Genomic DNA, 26,608 nt, shown 5'->3' with positions numbered 1-26,608 from the left:
GGATGTGCAGGCAACAGCCTCACTAGTTTTGGTAACTGTTTAGATTATTACAAAGCTCAGTGGTAAGGGAATTGGGAAAGGCTAGATGTTGGATTTAAGGCTGGGATTTTGTATGCTCATTTACCCAAGACAGCAGAGAATCAGTGCAGAAGAGAAAAGACTTAGATCAGGAGCAATGTCCTTCAAGCGGTCAAGAATCTACAGCTGGCAACTGGGCTGCATCATAAGAACATAAGACTTGCCATACTGGGTCAGGCCAAAGGCAAATCAAGCCCAATTTCCTGTTTCCAACAGTGGCCAATCCAGGTCACAAGTACCTGGCAGGATCCCAGGTGGTAGACAGATTCTAAGCTGCTTATCCAAGGGATTTCCCCAAGTCCACTTTAATAATTGTTTATTAACTTTTCCTCCAGGAACTCGTCCAAATCTTTTTTTTTTAAATGCAGCTACACTAATAGCTTTCATCACATCTTCTGGGAATGAATTCCAGAGCTTAATTATACGCTGAGTAAAAACGTTTTCTCTTATTATTTTTAAATGTATCACCTAGTAACGTTATTGTGTGCCCCCTAGTCTTTGTACTATTTTAAAGAGTAAACAACCAAAGTTTACTTGTTCCACATCACTCATTATTTTATTTTATAGACCTCTATCATATTTCCTTCAGCCGTCTCTTCTCCAAGTTGAAGCGTCCTAACCTCTTTAGCCTTTCTTTAAAGAATAGTTTCATCCCCTTTATCATGTTTGCTGCCCTTCTCTGCACCTTTTCTAATTCTGCTAAATATTTTTTGAGATATGGTCACCAGAACTGCACACAATATTCAAGATGAGGTTGCACCAAGGAGCGATACAGAGGCGTTCTGATATTCTCTGTTTTATTCTTCATGTCTTTCCTAATATTCCCTAGCATTCTATTTGCTTTCTTGACTCCTGCTGCACACTGAGCAGAAGATTTCAACATATTATCAACAATGACGCCTAAATCCTTTTCCTGAGTGGTGACTCCTAATGTGGAACCTTGCATTGTGCAGCTATATTTTGAGTTACTCTTCCCTAAGTGCATCACTTTGCACTTGTCCACATTAAATTTCATTTGCATGCCCAGTCTCCCAGTTTTGCAAAGTCCTCTTGCAATTTCTCTCAATTCTCTTGTGATTTAGCAACTTTGAATAATTTTGTATAATTGGCATATTTGATCACTTCATTCATTCTCATTACCAGGTCATTTATAATTATGTTAAAAAACAAAAAACAAACAAAAAAAAACAGTGGGCCCAGAGCAGATCCCTGGGGAACTTCCTCCACTGGGAAAATTTATCATTTAGCCCTCTCTCGGTTTCCTTACTTTTAACCAGTTCGCTATCTGCAATAGGACACTGCCCCCTATCCCATGACTATTTAATTTTCTAAGAAGTGTCTCATGAGGGACTATGTCAAATGCTTTCTGGAAACCCAGATACACTACATCAACTGGCTCTCCTTTATCCATGTTTATTTTCACCCTCAATAAAATGTAAGAGATTGATGAGGCAAGATTTCCCTTGACTAAATCCAAGTTGGCTTTGTCCCATTAAACTAAGACTATCTATATGTTCAGTAATTTTGTTTTTTATAATAGTTTCTACCACTTTGACTGGCACAGATGTCAGATTCACTGGTCTGTAATTTCCTGGATCACTCCTTAATCTTTTTTTTTTTAAATTGGCATTACATTGGCAACCTTCCAGTCTTCAGGTACCATAGATTTTAATAAGTTTACAAATTGGGGCGGATTTTCAGAGCCCTGCTCGCGTAAATCCGCCCAAAACCGGGCGGATTTACGCGAGCAGGGCCCTGCGCGCCGGGAAGCCTATTTTACATAGGCCTACCGGCGCGCGCAGAGCCCCGGGACTCGCGTAAGTCCCGGGGTTCTCCGTGGGGGGCGTGTCGGGGGCGGGCCCGGTCGTCGCGGCGTTTCGGGGGCGTGTCGGCAGCGTTTTGGGGGCGGGTCCGGGGGCGTGGCCACGCCCTCCGTACCCGCCCCCAGGTCGCGGCCCGGCGCGCAGGAGGCCCGCTCGCGTGCGGGGATTTACTTCTCCCTCCGGGAGGCGTAAATCCCCGGAGAAAGGTTAGGGGGGGGGTGTAGACAGGGCCGGGGGGGTGGGTTAGGTAGAGGAAGGGAGGGGAAGGTGAGGGGAGGGCGTTAGAGGATTCCCTCCAAGGCCGCTCCGATTTCGGAGCGGCCTTGGAGGGAATGGGGGTAGGCTGCGCGGCTCGGCGCGCGCCGGCTATACAAAATCGATAGCCTTGCGCGCGCCGATCCAGGTTTTTAGCAGATACGCGCGGCTCCGCGCGTATCTACTAAAATCCAGCGTACTTTTGTTTGCGCCTGGAGCGCAAACAAAAGTAGGCTATTCGCGCGCCTTTTAAAATCCGCCCCATTACTAATAGCAGGTCCGCAATTTCTGTTTTCAGCACTCTTGATGTATAGCCACTGGTCCAGGTGATTTGCTACTCTTTAGTTTGCTCTAGTGATCCTTCCAGACTCACTGAGTTTTGTTTCAGTTCCTCTGAATCACAATCTCTATCCAAAATTGTACACTTTCAATGACGCTGATTTTTACTACAAACAAAACATTTTTTGTGTAAAGTGACCATCATACTAGGCATCATCAAAGTAACTTTATACTGCAGATTTTGTCTTATTTATAATCATCAGTCACTGATAGCGATAGATAAGTGAAATTTCCACACCAAGAAAGAATTTTTTTGTCTTTTTCAAATGCAAAAATAACTTAAGTTCATATATGAATTGCTTAGATAAAGTCCACCTCAAAAATTTTTCCCTTTTTCAAATGCAAAAATAACTTCAAAAGTCCATATACGGATTACTTAACTTCAGTAGTGGCCATACCACTAATCTCATTCCAGATGGTCAGTCATCTCTACTCCCTTCCCTTCCGTGGAATTATTCTAATCCTCCTTTTCTCTTCATTCCATTCCATTTACGATCTCCCACTAGTCTCCCAGTCTCCCGATATGGAGCCGTGTTTCAGACCTTCCAGTCCTTTGTCAAGGGAGCGTTTCGGCATTTTTTTCTTCTTCAAAATTGTCGGAACTCTCTAATTTAAACATGGGTATCTCTCTTACATCTTCCTCAATGAAGACCAAAGCAAATAATTCATTTAGTCTCTCTGCTATGGCTTTGTCTTTACTAAGTGCCCCTTTTAACCCTTGATCATCTAATGTTCCAAGTGACTCCTCACAGGTTTTGTTTACTTCGAATGTACCTGAAAAGGCTTTTATTATAAGTTTTTGCTTCCACAGCAAGCTTCTATTCAAATTGTCTCTTTGCCTTCCTTAGCAATGCTTTGCATCTAACTTGCAAGTGCTTATGTTTCCTGTTTTCTTCATTCAGATTCCATTTCCATTTCATGGAAGATGTTCTTTTAGCTTTTATAGCCTCTCTCCCCTCAACTTTTAACCATGCTGGAAGTCATTTAGCTTTCCTTCCACCTTTTCTGTATGGAATACATCTGGTCTGTGCTTCCAAGATGGCTTTTTCGTCACCACCTAAATTCATGTATTAATAGGGCCACAATCTTCAGGATTTCCTAGTCTCCTCAGAATTACCTTCTTCTACTAGAGATCCTCCCTCAATGGGCCATAGACTGTGTGCTTCGTTTTGAGTATGTCCCCTTTCTTTATCCCTTTCAGTTTTTCAGCATCCCTTCACTATTATCATCTGACTACAGTTCTTCTTCTGTAGTTTATGCTATTCTTTGTCCCTGCCCTAAACTCTATATTGGAAAAACTATTTGCACCGTTCGTACCCGCATTTTTGAACATTGTAGCTGTCTGCGTCGTCAACATATTGAGGTTCCCTTGGTCATGCACTGGATACAGGCTCATCACAATCTGGATGACTTACAATTTTTTATGATTGACAGGATCACCCCCTGCAGTAGAGGAGCTGATCTTGCCAATATTTTATTACAATGTGAGCAACACTGGATTTTTATCCATTGTTGCTCACACTGAATCATGAAATCAAATGGACCTCCTTTTATTGATTTTTCTTACTGGCTTTTACTTTTCTCATTGGTTTGCTTCTATCTATTTTTCTATTACATTTATAAATACCTTTCTTCACTAATTTAATTTACAATCTTTGTCTCTGATAGGTCTCATATCTTTGCCTTTTGATTAGCTGTTTCCTCACCCTCCTTGGTTGGTGGTTTGGGTCAGATGATTGTTTTGGCGCCTTTTTGAACTCTAACTTTCTCAGCATCCCTGAGTGCTGTGTTGTCTACACAGTACATAGTCTGCATTCTTGATGTCTCTTTTCTGACAAATGCAAGTATGGTTTTTGGAGTTTGAAGTGGGGTTTTTTTGTACAAAATTGGTATCTAACTCCAAGCAGTTTTGCTATTTTGTAACTTTCTGTTTTCCCTGTTTCTACTGTCCTGTCCCTCCCAAGGCAGCATGTCTGATGAAACATGTACATGTCAGGGGATTGGCTTGTGTTACATTACTTATAAAAATTTGCTTTGATGGATGTTTCAAATAAATCCCTTCAGGATTTTTTCAACAAGTGATTCTGTTGTTTTCAACAAAGTTTAACTTTAGAATTAAGGATCACCTTTAAAAACAGTGGGGCGGATTTTAAATGCCCTGTGCGCGTAAATCCGGCTGGATTTACGAGCGCAGGGCCCTTGCGCGCCGGCGCGCCTATTTTGCAAAGGCTGCCAGCGCGCACAGAGCCCCGGGACGCGCGTAAGTCCCGGGGCTTCGTAAAAGGGGCGGGGAGGGGGTGTGTCGGGGGCGTTCCCGAAACGACGCGGCGTTTCGGGGCATGCCGCGGCGTTTCGGGGGTGGGCCCGGGGGCGTGGCGCCGGCCCGGGGGCGTGGTCGAGGCCTCTGGACCACTCTGGGTCGGGTGATGGCGCACCAGCAGCCTGCTGGCGCGCGCAGATTTACATCTGCTTTTAGCAGGCGTAAATCTGCCAACAAAGATAAGGGGTGGGGTTTAGATAGGGCCGGGGGGGGTGGGGGGTGGGTTAGGTAGGGGAAGGGAGGGCAAAGGAAAGTTCCCTCCGAGGCCGCTCCGAAATTGGAGCGGCCTCGGAGGGAACAGGCAGTGCGCGCTGGGCTCGGCGCAGGTTGCACAAATGTGCACCCCCTTGCGCGCGCCGACCCCGGATTTTTGTTCGCGCCTGATGCGCGAACAAAAGTACGCGATCGCGCAAATTTTTAAAATCTACCCCAGTTTGTTGCACCTTCTATTCACTGCATTTTTAAACAATGGCCATGTCTGATAAGAACATAAGAAGCTGCCATACTGGGTCAGACCAAGGGTCCATCAAGGCCAGCATCCTGTTTTCAACAGTGGGCAATCCAGGTTACAAGTACCTGGAAAGTACCCAAAACATTAAGAAGATCCCATGCTACTAATGCCGGTAATAGCAATGGCTATTCCCTAAATCAACTTGATTAATGGCAATTAATGGACTTCTCCAATAACTTATTCAAACCTTTTTTAAACCCAGCCACACTAACTGCACTAACCACATCCTCTGGCAACAAATTGCAGAGCTTAATTATATGTTGATTGAAAAAAAATTCTCTGATTAGTTTTAAGTGAGCTACTTGCTAACTTCATGGAGTGCCCCCTAGTCCTATTATCCGAAAGAGTAAATAACAGATTCTAGACCTCTCACGATTTTATAGATATCACATCCTCCCTCAGCTGTGTCTTCTCCAAGCTGAACAGCCCTATCCCTCTTTAGCCTTTCCTCATAGGGGAGGGATGTAACTTCACCTTTGTAGCTGCTCCCTTCAGTTTTTTCCTAACCATTTTCCTCCTTTTATCAGTCACCTTTTTGAAAGTTAAATGCTGTCACAGTAGATTTTATTTAGTGTCCTCCTTACAGTTAAGTCAAATTTGATAATGTTGTTATCACTATTGCCAAGTGATTCCAACATTGTACCTCTCACACCAAATCTCTTGTAGGTTCTTGTACCAACTGCTCTATGAAGGAGTCGTTATTTCATCTAGGAACTTTATTTCTCTAGCATGTCCTGATGTGACATTTACCCAGTCAGTACTAGGGTAATTGATATCACCCATTATTTCTATGTGCTGATTTTGTTAGCTTCACTAATTTCTTTTAGCATTTCATTGTCTGTTTGTACATTCTGGTCAGGTGAATGGTAATACACCCCCATTACTATTTTATTCCCCTTTTCACCTGGAATTTCTATCCATAAAGATTCAACAATGCATTTTGATTCCTTGCAGTGTGGTACAACTAGGCAAACTGGATAAGCTAATTGATCTTCTTCTGCCAGCATTTATCATGTTGCTATGTTCAACATCATCACATGGCTAAATATCTACCTGGGTACTGTCTACCTCTAATCTTGCAGACAGCAGGAATGGGAGCCCCCAACAATTGTTGCAGCTGGCCCAGGACAGAGGATCCACCTCTGATGACACAGCTGGCCCAAAAGGAGGCCCCTTTCAATGATTCAGCTGTCTGTTTTCTCTATGATGATGCGGCCTTTCCTGTAGCAGCACATGAACTTATTTCTGCCAACAGTACACCAGTGGTAGCATGGCACACTGGCATCCTCCATGGCCTGGTGCCATGGCTAGGTGCCTATTTTGTCTGGCCTGTTGGATGGCCCTAACTATGTTGCTCCCAAATGAGCCCCCACTCACTCACTTTCCCTTCCTGCCTGCAAATTTCAACCACCCTTCCCCTTTTCAGTCAAGCTACACAAATACCATCACCTCCTCTCCTTATCAGCCTGAAGTCAGCAATGTAACTTGGGACTGTCTCTCTCTCTCTCTCTCTGTCCCAGGATTACCAAGGGTGCAAAATGCTACAGACAGTGTCATGTTAGGACACCAGTACATGCCATTCGGTTGACGAATTCATACCACTTGCTGCACCCTAGGCACACTCTTGCACCCCCTCTGGGTTGTAATCTCACAAGGGTGTAACTATATCAAACTGCCAAAGGGGAACAACTTAAATAGAACAAAACCAAGTACACCATGGCCAAGAGCAAGGTTCAGACACAACATGCTCCTTGGATGTTACCACAGAAGATGCAATGCTTATCTCCCTCAGAGAGGATAGCTCGTTTCATAACTCTTCAGTGGCAAAGCAATTTGGGATTAAGTCTGAAGTAATGAGTAAAACTTCATTTTGATTGTTTGCTTGTCATTGTTAAGGTCAATAGGGGACTGATTTTTCATTAAAAATTGCTATGTACATATCTTAAAGGCAATATTGCATTCTTTATTGTGTTTATCACCAGTAAATTTATGGAACATATGCAAGATTATTTTGCAACACACCTTTCTTCCATGATGTGTTTGCTCATCTTTCTGCATTCCTTTAAGCACAATATTCGGCCATGGGCAGTCTGGTTAAGTTATCTGGACAATTTAGATAGCATATTCAGTAGTATGGCTATGCCACTGTATATACCCAATAAATCCAAATAAACCCAATAAATCTGGATAAGTTTAGGGTTGACTCTCGGCACGACCAGATTTAGCCAGACAACTTACTGAGATAATGCTGAATATCAGTGTTATCCAACTAAGCTATCTGGTTAAGTCAGCCCCATCCCAGAATACCCCTGCTTTAGCCAGCTAAAAAATTTTATCCAGATTAAATCTTAGCCAGATAAATTAGCAGTGGTTGGAACAATGGGAAATTCAAATTCTGCTGTTTGGCTAAGTCCAAACTTAGCTGACAAACTTTGAAAATGGACCTCACTGTTTTGTTTGTGCTACAGAATGTCAGTTTGATACTCTGTCATTGTTTGTCCAATGTCTGTTGACCTGATGCCTGCTTTTGATCATGTTGGCATTATTGTTTTATATTATTGCTTGTACTTGCTTTTGCATTTGTTTTACTGTATGTTGTGATGAGCATCTCCCTGCTATGGTGTCTAAATAAATTGGAACCATAAATAAAATAAACTGAATGGCAGCTGGCATAAAGGTCTTCACATAATGGCGGCTGAGTCCACACACATGTAACCTGTATTCATACAGGCCACTCCATGTCAGTCCAATAGCCATCATACAAAGCCTTTACTTTATTCACCATTACATAACTGTTGGCTTTCAGAATGTCAGACAAGATCAACATCAGAATCTGTGACTCTCAGGGCATTCCATGGCATCACAGAGGTGCTCTGACCCCTACAGATGACCCAAAACAGTCATGCTGAGCTTTAATCTGGCATTTTTAAAGCAATAGCCCCATTCGAATATTGTGAGGAAGAGGGGTGGTTTCCACACCTGATGCATGATTTTATCACTTCTGAGTTATAGAAAGTCCTCCCCTCAGTCATGAATGGTGAGAATAAAACCCTCACCTGATGGGCAACCCTTCCATATTCTGTGTATCATTCTGAAAAAAGGAAACAATTCTTCAGGTGAGCAAGAATGATTCCAGCTTTAGCTATAACAAGGCCTAGACTCAGCTTTACCATGCTCAAAGAGATTTTCTGTACATATAAAACATTTTTGACCCTTTATGATCTGCAACATCCAAGTTATGTGGCGTGTTTACATGCCAAAAGGTTATGACAGTTAGTCCTTTCCCAGTGCACACCTCCCAGCAACAGGTGGGAACTCTGCTGAGGCCTTGCCTAAGTAGCCATCCTCTCACCTTCATCCGCAGCATGCCCAGAGTGCTCTGAAAGAGCACCAGAGAGCCCTGGTGGAAGAAGAGGTCCCATATGCGCAGCAGCAGCTTGATGTGGACAACGCTGGCGAAAGCTGTCAGGAACCAGTGCAGCGTGATCAGCGACAGCTCTAGAGGATGACAAATACATACAAATACATAGTACTGATGGCAGAAAAAGACCAAATGGTTCATCCAGTTTGCCTAGCAAGTTTCTTATGTAAGTAACTGCCACTATTTGCAGGTTACCCCTATGTTTCTGTTAAGGGTAGTAACTGCTGCTTCATGCAGGTTACCCCCAAGCCTTATGTTAAGGGTAGTATTTAACAATTAAATCCAAGCACTGTCAAACCCATATCAATTACTGCTATCAACATTTTTACAGGGTGAGCAGCCTGCTTGATAATTCAGACAGTGCTGCTTGAACATGCTATACTTTTGGACTTGGCCACAGTAGCAGTCCTGTACTTTTTCCTTAATGTCTGCGTATCAGTAACCTGGCCCATAAAAGTCAGGGCCCTGACTTTTTCACCCTGCACAGCGGAGAGCGATGTTGCAGTTGTGTCAAAATCAAGAAAGCTACTTGGTTACTGGTAGTAATCCCCATATCTTCTGTTAGGGGTAGTAGCTGCCGCTCCATGCAGGTTACCCCCATGCACCCTTTTCTTCATTTCCACTTCTAACCTTTAGGGATCCACAGTGTTTATCCCATGTCCTTTTCAATTTTACTGTTTTCGTTTTCACCACCCTTCTGGAAATGCTTTCCAGGCATCCACCACCCTCTCTGTGAATATTTCCCGATGTTGTTTCTGAGTCATCTCCCCTGGAGTTTCATTTTGTGAGCCCTAATTCTACTGCTTGCTTTCCAATGGAAAAGGTTTGAGAAATGTGCATCTTTTAAAACCTTTCATGTATCTGAAGGTCTGTATCACATCTCCCCTGAACCTCCTTCTCTTTTAGGATATACATATGCAGATCCTTCAGACTCTCCTCATAAGTTGCCCAATATAGACCCCACACCATTTTGGTCGCCCTTCCCTGGACAGCGAGGCAGATACAAACATCGCTGTCCAGCTGCTTCCCCAATAATGGCAATGGGAAAATATCGTTGATTTGTTTCACATGTGTGAACAGATCTTTTCAGCTTCTCTCTCTCATGGCTTCAGCCATCTCGTTCTAAGTAGCAAGTCTGTACACAACCCTGGGTCTAGAGAGTTTTTACACCCAGTCAAATTGCCAAGTTTGTTTCCTAGTGTTTTCATAAGGAGATAGAAGGCTCCACAAGACAAAGGCACATCCCAGTGCACCAACATGGGGAATTCTGCTGGCATCCAATATGGATGGTTCATGAGATTAGCACAAAGTTATTTTCTTTTTATCTCTAGGCCTAGATGGCTCAAAGGCTGGTGCAGGGATACAGTGCTTTTCACTTCTAGGTCACCAGAGTTCAAATCCAGCGGGGGTTGAGAGGATGCATCATGATCATCTGAGAGCCACTCTGTGGCCTGTGTGAATTGGCTCCAGGTCAGGTCTCAGTGGACACACCATTATAGAACTGACAGGAAAATTGGTTCTTACCTGCTAATTTTTGTTCCTGTAGTACTACAGATCAGTCCAGACTCCTGGGTTTTGACTCCCTGCCAGCAGATGGAGACAAAGTTTCACTGACACTGTACATAACCTAGTGTATCATCTGCAGTCCCTCAATATTGACCTGTACTCAAGCCAAGATGACAGCAACAAAAATAAATTTTAAAGCAAGCTTCTAAGCAAACTCGCTCACCTCCAAGAAGCCGGAAGAAAGTGAATTTGCCCAAAAAGACAACGGAAAACTCCTTTCCCAAATTTAACATATGCAATCAGCATTGCAAACCTCCAACAACTCTACTATATACAAAGCAACAGTAGGATGGTGGACTCCCCCCCCCCCCCCCTCCAGTAAACGGGTGGGTCTCTGGACTGATCTGTGGAACTACAGGAATGAAAATTAGCAGGTAAGAACCAATTTTCCTTTCCCTATACATACCCAGATCAGTCCATACTCCTGGGATGTACCTAAGCACCCCTTAACTCGGGTGGACAAGGCAAGTTCTGCTCTTAGAATACTCTCACAGCACATGAAAGCCAAAGCCCCGACATCCAAGCAATAATGCCTAACAAAAGTGGACAACAACTTCCCAGTAGCCACCCAGCAAACTTCATGCTGAGACATCTGATGTGACCCCAAATCAGACATCCGATGTGACCCCCGAATCAGACATATGTAAGAAGGGATCTCAACACGACAGCACCTGGAGCTCTGAAAATCTCCTGGCTGAATAGCAACCAAGAAAACCACTTTATGAGTCAAGTCTTTAACAGAGTTCTCTTTAGTGATTCAAACAGAGCCTCACACAATTTTTTAAGGACTAGATTCAGATTCCAAGATGAACAAATGTTCCGCACCTGAGGACACAAGTTCTTAGCTTCCTGAAGGAACCATAGAACATCCGGATTGCGGACAGATGATACCCTTGAACCTTATCCTGGAGACAACCCAACGTCTCTACCTGAGCACTCAGTTAAAGGCCAGTCCCTTGACCAGAACCTTTCTGTAGAAAAGCCAAAATATGTGACACCGTAGTTTGAACAGACTGAGGCTGCACTCATTCAACAGCAGACCAGGACTCGAAGATCCTCCAAATTCGCACATACGTCAAGGATGCAGAAGGTGGAAATAACCCCTTTGAAATATCCCCTCCATCTCAGTTGTCTCCTCTCAGAAGCGAAACCACAAGACAGAAGGGTGCCGCCTGACTCAAAAATATTGGGCCCTGGTGGAAAACAAGTCGACCGATGTCCGAACCTCAGGGGCCCATCTATGGCCATGTTGATCAGATCTGGGAAGCATGGTCAATGTGGCCACTTTGGAGCTACCAAGATCACGTCGCCTGCATGTACCTCTATCCACCGTAATCCTTTATCCACCAGAGGCCACAGGAGGGAACACAAAGAAGAATCCCTCAAAAGTCCATGGCAGCACCAGAGCTCAGATTCCTTTGTACCGTGTTCTGTTCAGTGGCTGTAAAACTGCAACGCCTTCGTGTTCTTTGGCTGGGATATCCCCATCTTCTGTGAATAAGACATCACTACCTCCAACAACTCCCAATCCATGGGGTCTAATTCTCCAACTGATAAAATCCACCTGAACATAGTTCACTCCGGCGATGTGAAATACTGCCAGTCACTCCACGTGATGTTCTGCCCAGAGAATCAACTCCTGGGCCTCTCAAGTTGCTGCTTAATTCTTGGTTCCGCCTTGACAATTGATGTAGTCTACCGTCATCACATCGTCTGATAGGATCCATACTGGAAGGCCACGCAACCTTGGCAGACAGGCAAGCAACACAAAATGCACTGCTCTCGTTTCTAACTGATTGAAAGGCCATGAGGCCTCCTGTTTCGACCACTGGCCCTGCGCAGATTGATCTTGTCACACCACCTTCCATCTAGAGAGGCTTGCATCAGTGGTGACTATTATCCAATTCAGAATCTCCAATTCTGCACCACACTCGAGATTGATGCGAGTAAGCACCACGAAAGACTGTCTCTGGCTTCCCCCTCTAATGGATGAGGAAGATGAAACTGTTCCAATAACGGATTCCAGTGGGAGAAATGCCCCCTGCAGAGGCCGCATATGTGTGAACACCCAATGCATTAATTCCACTGTCAATGCCATAGAACCCAGACCTGTAAATAGTCCCAGACCCTGGGCATTAAAAGTTCTACCAGAAGCCTAATCTGACTCTGCAATTTCAGCAATCTCTTTCCGTGAGAAACACTCTCTCCGCTAGTGTGTTAAACTGAGCTCCCAAATACTCCACAGTTTGTAAGAGGACTAAATGGCTCATTGCTAGGTTCATCACCCATCCTAAAGACTTCAAACACATTGGTACCTTTTGTTCTGATTGTCGACAGAGGTCATTTGATTTCACATGAATAAGTCAGTCATCCAAATACGGATACATCAACACAAGAGTGTGCCTAGGGTGCAGCACGTGGTATGAATTTACAATGCGGCTTCTCCCACCACCGTCACCTTGGTGAAGGTTCGTGGAGCTGTCGCCAGCCAAAGGGAAGGGCTTAAAATCGAAAATGTTCTCTTAGGACCATGAACCTCAGGAATCTCTGGTGCTCCAGCCTGATGGCTATGTGCAGATATGCCTCTATCAAAGCGAGAGATGCCACTCTCTCTTGTGTACTATCGCTATGACGAGCCTCAAGGTTAGACCTTAGAGTTTCCATGAGGAAATGGGGAACCTTGAGAGCTGCATTTAACCTTCTTTAAATCCAACATCTCTTGAATTGGATACAGGTTGAAACAGGATGCTTAACTTAAAATTGACCTCTGGCCACACTAAGCGTATTCAGGGTCTGAGCTAACAGTCTCGGGTCATGCCAAGCATATTCAAGGTCTGAGCCAACAATCTCAGCAAGACATCTCTGTGAAAAAAAGAAAAATCTGAGCAGAGTCCAAAGCAACTCTCAATCATATGCAATTTCTCCCTCTTCTAGAGGTGAGAAAGCCAAATCTCCATCGTAATTTTCCAATGTCTCATAATCCACATCCCCTTGAACATTACCAGGGACAGCCTCCCTGCAGCATTTGCCCACTGTGACTGACAAATGGAAGGCTCAAACACGTGATCCCTACTTAGTAGGTTGCTTCGCCTTCGCTGGGCACCCCTGCAGAAAGGTCTGCAGGCCCTGAAAACTTTCACCCAGGAGGAGGAGGATGGATCTATACCAGAGTCAATAGGCCCAACCTTGCTTTCTCCTTCTTTCGGGGAAGCTTCTGCCCTTGGGAACAATGGAGGAGAACTGACCATTGCTTTGCCTTTCACTCCACTCCCCTTCCAGAGACACCATACGCCGAGGGGATGTCCCAACATGGGCAAAAGCTTTAGAAGTCAAATCGCTTTGAGCATCTAAACAGCACTGACACAAAAGGAGAGAGAGGACTGAATTGCTATCAGACAGCAAGCCTCACAGATAGCAAGGCACTTACACCTGTTCGCTCCTGGTGACTAGCTCTCCGGAACTTCGGCTCTAGGTGGACTCTTGTGCGCACACCAATGCTACCTGGGCATAGACTCACTCCCCTCCAGGACACATGCAACTACGCGCTCAAGACTATGATGCGGTCGTACGCACACAAGTGCAAATATGCGCTCGTATGGGCCATGGTCATATGCGCACAAATAGCTGCGCAAATACATGCTCAAGTTTAGGTTGCAGTCTTATGCACCCAAGTACCCGCACAAATACGTGCTCAAGTACCTGCGCAAATATGCACTCAAGTCTAGGTCGCAGATGTACAAGCTCAAATCTAGGCCGTGGCCTTCTGCGCACAGGTCCCAGCACATGCAACTGCTATACTGTGAAAATGCACGCTCACGCCTATGCAAGTGAGAAAAGAACAGCTGCAGTGGCCTACCACGTGGCTAAGTAAAGCCTGCCTGCACCTTCAGCGCATTTAGGCCCAGATCCATTTAACATCCGGCACTGAACATCATCGGCCTGAAGAGCTTCTCAACAGCTCAGGTTTCTTGACTGGCCGAGAAAACATGGAGACTGGGGCCAAGAGCCAGCATCTCGCTAAACAGGCTTTGCACATAAGCAAATTTAAAAAAAAAAAAAAAAAAAAAAAAAAAAATCGGCAGAAGACCTCTATTCCTCCTCAGTGCAAGTGCCTCTCTGCAGGACAGGGAACTGCCGACAATGAGAAGGAGATTCCCCTGCACCTCTCCTGACGCTGCAAGGGAATTGAAAATGGCCACCGTTTCCTTCATGATGGGGAAAGCCTCAGTGCTAGACCCCGTCATCTGTGAGGCTTGTTCTACCGGTGCGGCCATGCTTGACGCATAACCCTGAATGCTTTTGCTGCACACACATGCTGCTCCTCCCCACACCTGCACCTCAACCTCAAACAGGGGAACCTCAAGCAGGGACCAGTCCCTCAGCACCACAGAACCAACACCCGGTCTCCGCAGGCAGAGAAGCTGCTGAAAAACCCCATCACTGAGCTCCCAGAGCTGCTAAGGTAGCTTCCCTCCTGGAACCTCACTGCTGCACAGATTCCTCTATCTAGTTCCTTGTTTTTTGGTTTTGTTTTGTTTTGACTCTGTGAGAACAAATAAAGATATACAGAAACCAATACTTTCCTTTGGTGCAGAGGTTCAGGTTCCAGGAGCGCAGGCCACATGGCAGATCAAGCCAGACTTTTTTTTTCTTCAACACTTTACCAAATTTACAACATCTACTCTCTAGAATGGAACATAGAGCTCCTAGACAAAAAAAATAAAAATCGGACAAATTAAAAAAGGGACTGACTAAAAGAAAACAGCCGCCCTGAGCTTGTAGCTGCCTCAGCAGCCTTGTGAAGGGGAGGGATCTAGACCACCAGATTTACACCCCACGGAAGAAAGGAGTGAGCGTACAAAAGGGTCACCAACCCCCAGCTCATCCACCTCGACCAGACAGGGAAGGACCCAGGAGGACCCAAAAAAGCCCTGGGAGGAAGGCTCTTAAATCCAAAACAGTCTCCTGATTACAGAACTGCAGGTTCCGCACCACCTAGCATCTGCTGGAGACAGAGAAATACTGAGTGTCGGCAGGAGGCACACTGGATTATGTACAGTGTCAGTAAAACGTTTTCTGTCTCCATCTGCTGGCAGGGAGACGAAACCCAGGAGTCTGGACTGATCCGGGGACGTACAGGGAATAACCATTACAGCTTGCAAATGCTAGAAAAACTCATCACACCCCTCCTTGCTGTCTCCTTCACACCCACGCTATTTCTTTTCCCATTGTCTCCTCTTACCGATGTCGTGCTCCTGCAGGAGTTTGTCCAGCTGGGGCAGGTACTGTACAATGAGGTGCCTCAGCACACGCTGGTCCGTCTGCACACCCATCAGCGTGGTACTGAAATAAGAGGCGGGCACCAGGTCCTCAATGATGGCACACATCATCCAAAAGGCATCCTCTTCCTCCAGAAAGAGCAACAAGCAGGCAGCCACCTATGGAAGAGAGGAGGCTTTCAGTCCCAGGGGGAGATTCTAAAGGCTGTGCTGGAATTGGTGGTGGGGATGGGGAGTGGGAACAGGAGAAGGTACGTGCAAGTGTAAGATTTTATGACTTGTTAGGACAGGAAAGACAGTATCAGACTGACAAAGAAAGGGATAAGAAGCAAGAGAGAGAGAGGGGGTAAGAAAGCAGAAGGACAAAATGTACAGGGAAAATACTTTTAATTTACTTGCTCTGTTTTGTTTTAAACTTGAAATTTAAAAACTTCCTCTGAGAAGTTTCAGCCACAGTTTGTTTTTTTTAAAATAACGCAGAGAGAAATCTGATGACAGATAAAGTAAAATTAGTTCTTACCTGTTAATTTTCATTCCTGGAATACCACAAATCAGTCCAGACAAGTGGTTTTGTATCCCTACTAGCAGATGGAGGCAGAGAAAAAACTTTTCAGATACTACTGAAATTTAATGTGGATAAGTGCAAGGTGATGCATATAGGGAAAAATAACCCTTGTTGTAGTTACACGATGTTAGGTTCCATATTAGGAGCTACCACCCAAGAAAGAGATCTAGGCGTCATAGTGGATAACACATTGAAATTGTCGGTTCCCTGTACGTACCAGGATCAGTCCAGGACACCTGGGTTGTGACTCCGCACCAGTAGATGGAGACAGACTAAAACTTGTGGGCGGAGCCATATATGCCCCTGTGCCAGTCACAGCCCCTCAGTCTTACTCTGTCTCCAGTAGATGGTGCAGGTCCAGTCACAGCCCTGCCTGACCTGATTCTGGTAGTTTGTCAGGTTTAATTTTTGAGCTAGTTTTGTTAGGTTTAATTGTTTTGTACTAAATTGGGTTTTGTTTTTTATTCGTTTCCCGGGTGCCCTGCCTCCCAGGGGAGTTGAGAGGTCCTGAGGGGACTACCCTCCCCCGGTTGAGGCCGCTGCCAGGGCTGAGGGCCCGGCTGTTTCAAGTGGCAGCGTAGGGGGTGACACCGGGGAGCCCGGTTCACTCACCCCCATTGGCACAGGGCTCCAGGACCGTGGACAGCAGTGAGTACTTACAAAAAAAAAAAAAAAAAAAAAAAGTTTTACTTTTCTCTGCTTGTCGGCTCTCCTTTTCGTCACGGCTCCGTCCTCTCTTCATCGGGGGGGGGGGGGGGGGGGGGGGAGGGGGGCCGCTTGCCGTGGGGACGAATTTAATTTTTAATTTAATTAAGTTCTTTCGGGGTGTTTTTTTTCGCCGCATTCGCGCCTCATGCCGCACGGGTCGGTCTGCCGAGCAGGCGTCTCGGCGCGCGTGCGCGCCTCTCTAGGGACGGTTTTTGCGCTTCATGTCTCCCGGGCGGGGAAGGGCCGTCCGGGCCGCGTGGGGGGAGCCGTTCCCGGGCGATCCGCTCGCCGCCGCGTGTAGCAGCAGCGTCGGGGGGGGGGGGGGGGGGGGGCCAGAGGAGCTCTTTCCGGCTAGCACGGGAGTGGCGGCCATTTTAAATTCGGCCTGCGAAATCGCGTGGGTGCCGGCAGAAAATGGCGCCTTTCCTCCTCCGCTTTCCCCGCGACGGGTCCGACGGGGGGGGGGGGGGCCGCTCCAGCGGGGGTGGTGCCCCTAGAGATGCTAGTTCTGGGCAGGAGTCCTCGGCTTCTGGGTCCTCTTCGTTTTCCACGGATTTTGCGTTGTTTGTTACGCGAGGGCCTTAATCATAGCAGCCGCAGGCAGGGGTCGGAGGCCGTTTCGGGGACCCACAGGTCGGGTCCCAAGCGGAAGAAACGCAAGGGGTCCTCGGACACCAGGACGTGAAGAACCCCGTGGGGAGTCACGCAGGGGGCTCCACAGGCCACGGATAGTGAGTCCTCCGTCTCGGAGGAGGTGAATTCCCACGAGGAGTCCCCGAGGGGGACAGAGGGGACGCCAGGGGGCGGTTCCACCCCGCCCGGAGCGGGCGAAGGGGCGCAGGCTGTGGAGGCCGATCCTAAAGTGGTCCGCCTCTTCCGCAGGGAGGAACTAGCCCCGCTTATCCCAGCTATTCTGGCGGAGCTGGGCCCGCCGGTGGTCGCTAGACAGCAGGCCAACATGGATCCGGTACTCCTGGGGACTCACTGGCCCCGCGGTGGGTTTTCCCTTCCATTTCTCGTCGACGGATATTCTGTTTCAGGAATGGGATACCCCACAGTTAGGCCTCAAGGTGGCAAAGGCCATGGACAAGCTTTATCCTCTGCCGAAGGAAGCGTTGGAGCTGTTAAGGATCCCGAAGGTGGATGCAGCGGTGTCGGCGCTGACCAAGAGGTCGACGATCCCTGTCACAGCAGCCACGGCCCTCAGGGATATTCAGGACCGGAAGCTGGAGGTACAACTCAAGAAGATTTTGAGGTAGCGGCTTAGGAGTCCGGGCCGCCATTTGTACCAACTTTGCGAGGAGAGCCAGTTTGCGCTGGCCTCAGGTCTTCCAGGCAAATGCGGGTCTCTCGGAAGAGGAAGCCTCACAGGCGGATCGCTTAGAGGCGGTGATAGCATATGGGGCGGATGCTCTCCACGATCTCCTTCAGACTGCTGCTAGATCCATGGTCGCGGCGGTCTCTGCGCGTCGTCTCCTATGCCTTCGCAACTGGGCGGCGGATGGTTCCTACACGGCTCACCTCGGTTTGCTTCCATTTAGGGGAAAGCTTTTGTTCGGTAAGGAACTAGATGATTTGATGCTTTCCTTGGGGGAGAACAGGGTTTTCAAATTGTCTGAGGACAGGGCTAGGTCCCGGTACTCGTTGTCCGGTAGGCCCCGTTCTCGTGGAAGCAGAAAGTCACGCCCTCGGAGATCCTCGGGTTCCGCATACCGGTCGTATCCTGCTCGCTCCTCCCCGTGGTCGCTGTCCTTTCGTGGCAAGGTTCCGGTAGACAGGGGAGAACCCCGTCGGGCGACGGGTCCAAGGTCTCGCAATGGGATGAGGCTGACCCATCCCTCGCCTCTGCCCCAGACCGTAATTCACAACGTCGGGGCGAGGTTGACGTGGTTTGTCGAGGAATGGGTCAAGGTAACCTCGGATCCCTGGGTCCTCGACGTCATAAGACACGGCTATGCTCTACACTTTGCTCGAATACCGTCAGACAAGTTCCTGGGGTTGCCCTGCAAGCATCCAGAGGAGAGAGCGGCCGTGCTCGGGACCCTCGGACGGTTGCAAAACTTGGGGGCCATTTCTCCCGTGCCTCCAGATCAACAAGGCACGAGACGTTACTTGCTTTACTTCATCGTTCCGAAGGAAGACGGCACGTCCAGACCAATCTTGGACCTGAAAGCGGTGAACAGGTGCCTTCGGGTTCCCCGCTTCAAAATGGAGCCAATTCGTTCAGTACTTGCCTCGGTGCGGCCCGGCTCTTACCTGGCCTCGCTAGATCTCACGGAAGCGTTCCTCCATGGGGGGATCCAGCCATCTTTTCAGAGGTTTCTCAGGTTCTGCATCCTGGGAAGACATTATCAGTTTCGGGCGCTCCCCTTCGGACTGGCAACGGCTCCTCGTACGGTCACAAAGGTGATGGTCGTGGTGGCAGCTCAGCTTCGGCGAGAGGGCTTCTTGGTACGCCTTTACCTGGACGACTGGTTGATCCGGGCCAAGTCCGAGAGTCAGTGTCGGTTGGCTGTGGACAAAGGCCTCCAGCTGCTGCAGTCTCTGGGCTGGGTCGTCCACTTTTTCAAGAGTCATCTTGTTCCCACCCAGTCCTTGGAATACCTGGGAGCCGTCTTCGATGCGAAACAGGGCCGAGTGTCCCTGTCCGGAGAGCGCGTGCGCAAGCTGCTGTCTCAGTTTAAGTGGTTATTGTCTCTTCGGCTACCGTTGGTTTGCGTCTACCTGATGGTTCTGGGGTCTATGGCGTCAACGCTCGCGTTGGTCCCCTGGGCGCTCGCTCACCTACGTCCATTTCGATCCTCCTGGCTATCTCGTTGGAAGCCGGTGTCAGGGGAAATCCACCTTCCGCTGCCGCTTCCGGATCCGGCTAGGGACAGCCTACTATGGTGGCTAGTGTCGGAACACCTGTCTTGTGGGGTGTCCCTGTTGGTTCCCAACTGGACGGTAGTGACCACGGACGCCAGCCTCTCCGGTTGGGGCGCAGTTTGCCTAGTGGTCCGCGACGCAAGCGCAGTGGCCCATCAATCGGCTAGAGACCAGAGCGGCTCGCCTGGCACTGCAGTCCTTCCTGCCGTTGATACGGGGAAAGGCGGTGCGGATATTGTCGGACAACGCGACCACCGTAGCCTACATCAACCGTCAGGGCGTGGCACGGAGTCCACTGGTAGCGGAGGAAGCGCAGCTCTTGTTAGGCTGGGCGGAGCAACTTCTCGGCAATATCGCAGCATCTCACATTGCCGGAGTCGACAATGTCCAGGCGGATTCTCTCAGTCGTCATCACCTGGATCCAGGGGAGTGGGAACTGGCGGCGGACGCCTTCCTTCTCATCTGCAGCCGGCGCCGGGGGAGAAGGGCAGAGGGCGTCGACGCTTTGGCTCTTCCCTGGCCGACGGACGTGTTACGGTGATGGGAAAGACCTTGCGGTGCATAGTGCTGTGCCCGTCCAAAGTGATCCTAGTGGCGCCGGAGTGGCCACCTCGTCCGTGGTTTGCCGATCTCATTCAGTTGTCGGTGGTCGCCCCCCTTCGTCTCCAGGGGTTCGCGGGGCTTCTTTGCCAGGGTCCCGTCTGTTTGGGGGATGCGGATCACTCCTGTCTCGCGGCATGTACAGCAAAGGTTACTCAGCTGCGGTGGTGTCCACGCTGTTGGGATCTAGGAGGCAGTCTACGTCTCTGGCGTATATCCGAGTCTGGGTGATTTTTGAGACCTGGGGTCTGCAGCGTGGTGTGGTCCCCTCTTCCGCCTCCATCTCCGAGATCCAAGCTTTCTCCAGGCTGGTCCCGCCAAGGGGTTGGCGTGCAGTTCCCTGCGTGTACAGGTGGCGGCGCTTGGTTGCTTGCGTGGTACGGTTCAGGGGTCCCCCCCCGGCCCTGCTTCCGGATATTTCCTGTTTACTTCGGGGGGCAAAGCACTTCCGTTCCCCATTGCGTCATCCCGGTCCGTCCTGAAACCTCAATTGGGTTCTTTCTTTTGAGCCCTTCAAGCGGTCAACAGTTAAGGATCTCACGTTGAAGACCGTATGCCTGGTGGCGATTGCGTCGGCTCGCCGTGTTTCGGAATTGCAGGCCCTATCCTGTAGGGAGCTTTTCTTGCACATTTCCGATTCGGGGGTTTCTTTGCGGACTGTTCCTTCCTTCCTGCCTAAAGTCGTGTCGATTTATTTCATTTGAATCAATCGGTCGGGCTTCCTGCTTTCACGGTTGGAAACTCTTCGGACCCGAACTCGGGGGAATTGAGAATTCTGGATGTGCAGAGATCTCTTCTTCGCTATCTAGAGGTCACTAATTCCTTTCGGGTGACGAATCATCTGTTTGTATTGACGTCGGGTCCCAAGTAAAGTTCTGCGGCGTCCCGCACGACCATCGCCCGGTGGCTCAAGGAGGCCATTGGTTCCGCGTACATTGTGCGGGGCAAATCACCGCCGGTGGGGCTTCGGGCTCATTCGACGCGGTCTCATGCGGCGTCTTGGGCGGAATCTTCTCAGGTGTCGCCTCTAGGGTTTGACAGGACTGTTACCTGGAAGTCGTTGCATGCCTTCTTTAAACGTTACCGGTTGGATGTTCCGGCTACTGAAGCTGGGAGCTTTGGAGAGAGGGTACTCCGAGCGGGACTCTCTGCTTCCCACCCTCGGTAAGTTTGCTCTGGTACATCCCAGGTGTCCTGGACTGATCCTGGTACGTACAGGGAAAGGAAAATTAGTTTCTTACCTGATAATTTTCGTTCCTGTAGTACCAAGGATCAGTCCAGGATCCCGCCCGCAGAGATACGCTTAAGTAACGGAGAGTCCGCTCATTGTCGTTTGCCGTACGCTGACCCCTTGTTTAGTCGCTCTCCCGGTTGGGGAGTCTGGTTCCTGTAGGGGTATTGGAATTTTTCCGTTTACATTGCAAGTTTTTGTATGGTTAGCTATGGTTGCCTTCTGGTATTTTCTACTTTGACATTACGTATGACTGAGGGGCTGTGACTGGCACAGGGGCATATATGGCTCCGCCCACAAGTTTTAGTCTGTCTCCATCTACTGGTGCGGAGTCACAACCCAGGTGTCCTGGACTGATCCTTGGTACTACAGGAACGAAAATTATCAGGTAAGAAACTAATTTTCCTTTCAGTGTGCTGCGGTAGTCAAAAAAGCAAACAGAATGTTAGGAATTAGGAAGGGAATGGTGAATAAAACGGAAAATGTCATAATGCCTCTTTATTGCTCCATGTTGAGACCGCACCTTGAATACTGTGTACAATTCTGGTCGCCGCATCTCAAAAAAGATATAATTGCGATGGAGAAGGTACAGAGAAGGGCAACCAAAATGATAAGGGGAATGGAACAGCTCCCCTATGAGGAAAGACTAAAGAGGTTAGGACTTTTCAGCTTGGAGAAGAGACGGCTGAGGGGGGATATGATAGAGATGTTTAAAATTATGAGAGGTCTAGAATGGGTAGATGTGAATCGGTTATTTACTCTTTCGGATAATAGAAAGACTAGGGGGCACTCCATGAAGTTAGCGTGTGGCACATTTAAAACTAAATCGGAGAAAGTTCTTTTCTATGCTCTGGCAACTTACTCCCCTTCGACTCCCCCAAATGTTTCATCAATTACTCAAGATCTTCAAACAGCAGTTTTGCTTTGAAAGGGAGATTGCACAGCTGCAACTTGGGCCAACCAACAGCTGCCCAATTACGCAGCCACAGAAGTCTCTAGAGCCGCTAAAGCTGAGACCATCTTCCTGGCAGAAGTCCTGACTAAACTGTACAGCGCATCTGCCACATCGGCCACCCCTGCTGTCAAATGGGCTGCCTGTTTGGCCTTGGTCATAGATCCAGACTCCACCCAGCATAAACAGACCTAGGAATACAGAATGATGAAAACTTGTCAATGAAAAAGCATATAAGCAAACTAATTAAAACAGGATTCTCCAGCTTCGAATATTACATCGACTGAAACCTTTACTAACAATATAGGACTTTCACACTGTTCTACAAACATTAACATTTTCCAACAGATTACTACAACTCCCTATTACTTGGCCTACCCTCTGGACTCAAACCTTTACAACCACTACAAAACATCTCAGCCAGACTACAAGGGACAAGGAAATTGACCACATCACCCCCTCACTTGGCTTCCTGAACAAAACAGAATTCACTATAAAGTTTTGATCTATTTTTTAATATCATCAACATTAACCCATGCCTATTAGGAATGCTCTTCAACCATGCACACCGCAGATAGCCCTAAGATCGCAAGAAAAAGAATTTCTAAAAATGCCTACAACACGGAGCACACACACAACACAAATAAGAGACCACATGTTTTCCATAGAAGGCCCCAAGTTATGGAACTCTCTCCCAAAGTCACTACATCTGATAACAGAAAAAGAGTTTCAAATGGGAACTGAAAACATGGCTCTTTAAAGATAATAAACTGACGTCACTATCAGATCTTTAAATAATATTAGTAAATTGAGCAAACAGAATTGAACAATAAAAAATGAAAAAGACTACATTATGAGTATGGCACATAGGTTAAAGAAATTAAAGAGCACCTTAATTAACACATACTTGATGATGTTGTGTTGACCTAGAATAAGTATTTATAATTGTAAGAAACTAGATAATGCATGAACAGGATCTCGACTATGTATTAGCTGTTTGTCTTAATCTAGAATATGAATGCTGACCTAAAATGTGAACGTTGACCTAGAAACTGAATGCTGACTTTGTAAACCGTTGTGATCTTATCTTGGAACAACTGTATATAAGAACATAAGAAATTGCCATGCAGGGTCAGACCAAGGGTCCATCAAGCCCAGCATCCTGTTTCCAACAGAGGCCAAACCAGGCCACAAGAACCTGGCAATTACCCAAACACTAAAAAGATCCCATGCTACTGATGCAATTAATGGCAGTGGCTATTCCCTAGGTAAACTTGATTAATAGCCATTAATGGACTTCTCCTCCAAGAATAAGTAAGGCTTGTATGTGCAGAGTGTATTTTAAAAGCTGCCTGTATAAAACACCTAAATAAATAAAATAAAACTACTACAAATTGCCAAACGCAGGCTCAAAACCAAGACTTCAAATATCCTCTTCAAGAGAGTCTCCAATTTCCAATCTTGGGAGTCAATGAAAGCAGCCAACCCTACCACTGGAATGGTTGTCTTCTTGGTCATTGCTGTGAAGCATCTACTTCGGCATCTTCAAGAGTTCCAGTGTCTCCTCTGGCAAGGGATACAACTTTGCCATTGCCCTGTTGACCTTAAGACCCACTTCCTGAGTGTCCCACTCTCAGACCACCAGTTTCTTTACCTTCTTAAGCAAAGGGAAGGCTTTCAGAGGTCCTTGCAGCCCATCCAGGACTGGGTCCTTCATTGTCAGATTCCTTCTATGTGACCTTAATACCCAGTTCATCCAGAAGTTGCAGAATGAGAAGATGCATCTCCTCTTTTCTAAACAACCGGACAACCATAGGGTCATCACCTCCATTATTGGGACCTCTTCGGGGGTCTGACTGACCCTTCCCAGAATTCTGGACAGCAGCCATCGGATCATCATCCGGATCATCTGTAGGATCATCCATCTGATCACCTCCAGAAATCTCCTGCCTCATCTGAATCCGTAGAGGACTCCTCACCCTCTCCCAAACAACCTCCAAGGCCCAGGAGATGGAGGATCCTCCCAGATTTCCCTGGTGGCCTCTCCTCATGCATCTTTGCTAGGTGCGGAGACTTCTAGGGAAGGTACCACTTCCCTTCTGCCCCCCACCCCCCGCTTGGCTAAATACACCTTGTGGAGAAGGAGGACAAAATCCGCTGCTCTTTTCCTCTCTCTCATCTGTCTTTTTTTTCCCCCAAAAACAATTTCTATTGAAGGTATCTTTATATACCAAATATATAACATATTTAGAATGCCCGTCTTAGCTTTTTATTTTATTTTTTAAAGACACAGTGCCAAAAGAAAAGAAATAGGGATATTTCCCTGTTTCTGCTGGTCGGAACCGGTAAGAGGACCACAGAGTGGTTGAGGGAACCAGGAACCCTAGCCTTCAACACTCTGGATGCTCGGGCCGAGACCACCAGGGATAGCCAACCCTCTGCTCATCCTACTCTACCCACGAAGGCACCTAGCACCTTGGGGAGCTAATCCTCTTCTCAGCTGCTCTAAGTTTTTCCTTTTTTTTTTCCCTAAGCTCCAGACTGCAGGTTTTGCACCTCTATTATCTGCCGGAGATAGAAAAATACTGAGGGACAGCAGGTGGCACTCTCGATTACTAGCAGCGTCTGAAAAGTTTTTTCTCTGCCTCCATCTGCTGGTAGGGTTGCAAAACCCTACCAGCAGGGTAGACAAGTCCAGACAAGAGGGTTGCAAAACCCTCTTGTCCAGACAAGAGGGTTGCAAAACCCTCTTGTCCAGACAAGAGTCCAGACAAGAGGGTTGCAAAACCAGACAAAATCCAGACAAAATCCAAAAAAAAACCAGACAAAAAAAACAAAAAAAAACCAGACAAAATCCAGACAAGAGTCCAGACAAGAGGGTTGCAAAACCCTCTTGTCCAGACAAGAGGGTTGCAAAACCCTCTTGTCTGGACTGATCTGGGGTATGAACAGGAAAAGCACACCAGGACCCAGTGACATTCATTAGTTTATAACCCATCTAAATCTATATTAACTCTCACTGGAAGTAATGATCACATCATATGAGTAGCAATCTATTCTGGCCAATCAGAAAAAAAAGAGCTACTGTGTGCATTATTGGGCCTCAAACCTGCCAGCAAAGAGCAGTTATACTCCTCAGAATGCTACTGTGTTACTTATTTCCTCTAAGAGTGCAACCACTACAAAACATTTATGTCATTTTCCTCATTTCACTCATTTTCCAATTTCTGCACTTTAGTACAACATACGCTGCCACCCCTGGGACAAAAACAAATGTGCAATAACTTCAATGGAGAGGGGAGGGGGTGGGAGAAGGGGGTCAAGAGATCATTAGACTGCAGGAAAAAAGAAAACTGAAATCTAATCCCAACTCTGTCACCAACTCTCTCTGTGACCAACACAAAGTCCCTTTATTTCCCGGGGGCCTCAGCTGAGCCAGATGTAACCGATTTTAATGCTGCACCCTGGTCCCGCCAGGACCTCCCCCCTCCCAGTGCTTCTTACCATGCCCGTTCCTTGGCAGTATCCAATCTCCGGGTAGAGCCATGCCAAGCCACGCAGGATGCGCCGTAAGCGCGGGACGCCGATACTGTTCATGTTGGAAAAGCAGGCGTTGCTGGGCATGGTCCGCAGCAGGTCCTTCTCAATCTGAGAAGCACAAAACAGATTCAGCAGGAAAACTCGGGCCTCAGGGTCCCTAAAACCACAGGCTGAAATTCTCTGAAAGATGACGCTCACTGTCCCAGTGTTCAGTTTTACTTTTAGTTTCTTTATTTTTGTATTGTATCTTAATGCTGTTTGTCTATCAATGTTTTGTGTGCATTGTCATTGTAAACTGCTTTAAACTTTAGCCTAAGCAGTATAAAACTTCTTTTAAATAAATTAAAAAAAAAAGAATAAGTCTTGCTGGAAAAGCTGCATCAGCCTTGGGATATATTTCTCACTTGTCTCTTTGAAGTCAGGAGCCTGAAATCTTACTTTTTTTCCTGGGGAATTTAGGACAATGTAGGAGATTCCCTGCATTTTGACCCATGTGCAGTGACAGTGGCTGACAGCAGATGTGTGTTTGTCTGTCTCTTGCAATGCAGTTCT

General features: G+C 47.3%; 1 protein-coding gene across 3 annotated transcripts in view; it reads right to left on the bottom strand.

The window, feature by feature from the left end:
- The window catches only part of SGSM3 (small G protein signaling modulator 3), a 201,299-nt gene that overhangs the window by 90,098 nt on the left and 84,593 nt on the right, over positions 1 to 26,608 (bottom strand). For all 3 annotated transcript variants that reach the window (XM_029590233.1, XM_029590235.1, XM_029590234.1), the window contains 3 exons: positions 26,021 to 26,164; positions 15,556 to 15,751; positions 8,679 to 8,824 (listed from right to left, as the gene is read on the bottom strand). In XM_029590233.1, coding sequence (XP_029446093.1) covers positions 8,679 to 8,824; positions 15,556 to 15,751; positions 26,021 to 26,164 — 486 coding nt within the window. The remainder of the gene's footprint in view (positions 1 to 8,678; positions 8,825 to 15,555; positions 15,752 to 26,020; positions 26,165 to 26,608) is intronic.

This window comes from Rhinatrema bivittatum, chromosome 2, assembly GCF_901001135.1.
Source record: "Rhinatrema bivittatum chromosome 2, aRhiBiv1.1, whole genome shotgun sequence".
NCBI classification, from domain to species: domain Eukaryota; kingdom Metazoa; phylum Chordata; class Amphibia; order Gymnophiona; family Rhinatrematidae; genus Rhinatrema; species Rhinatrema bivittatum.
The sequence above is the reverse complement of the archived record's forward strand: the minus strand, read 5'-3'. Positions and strand labels throughout refer to the sequence as shown.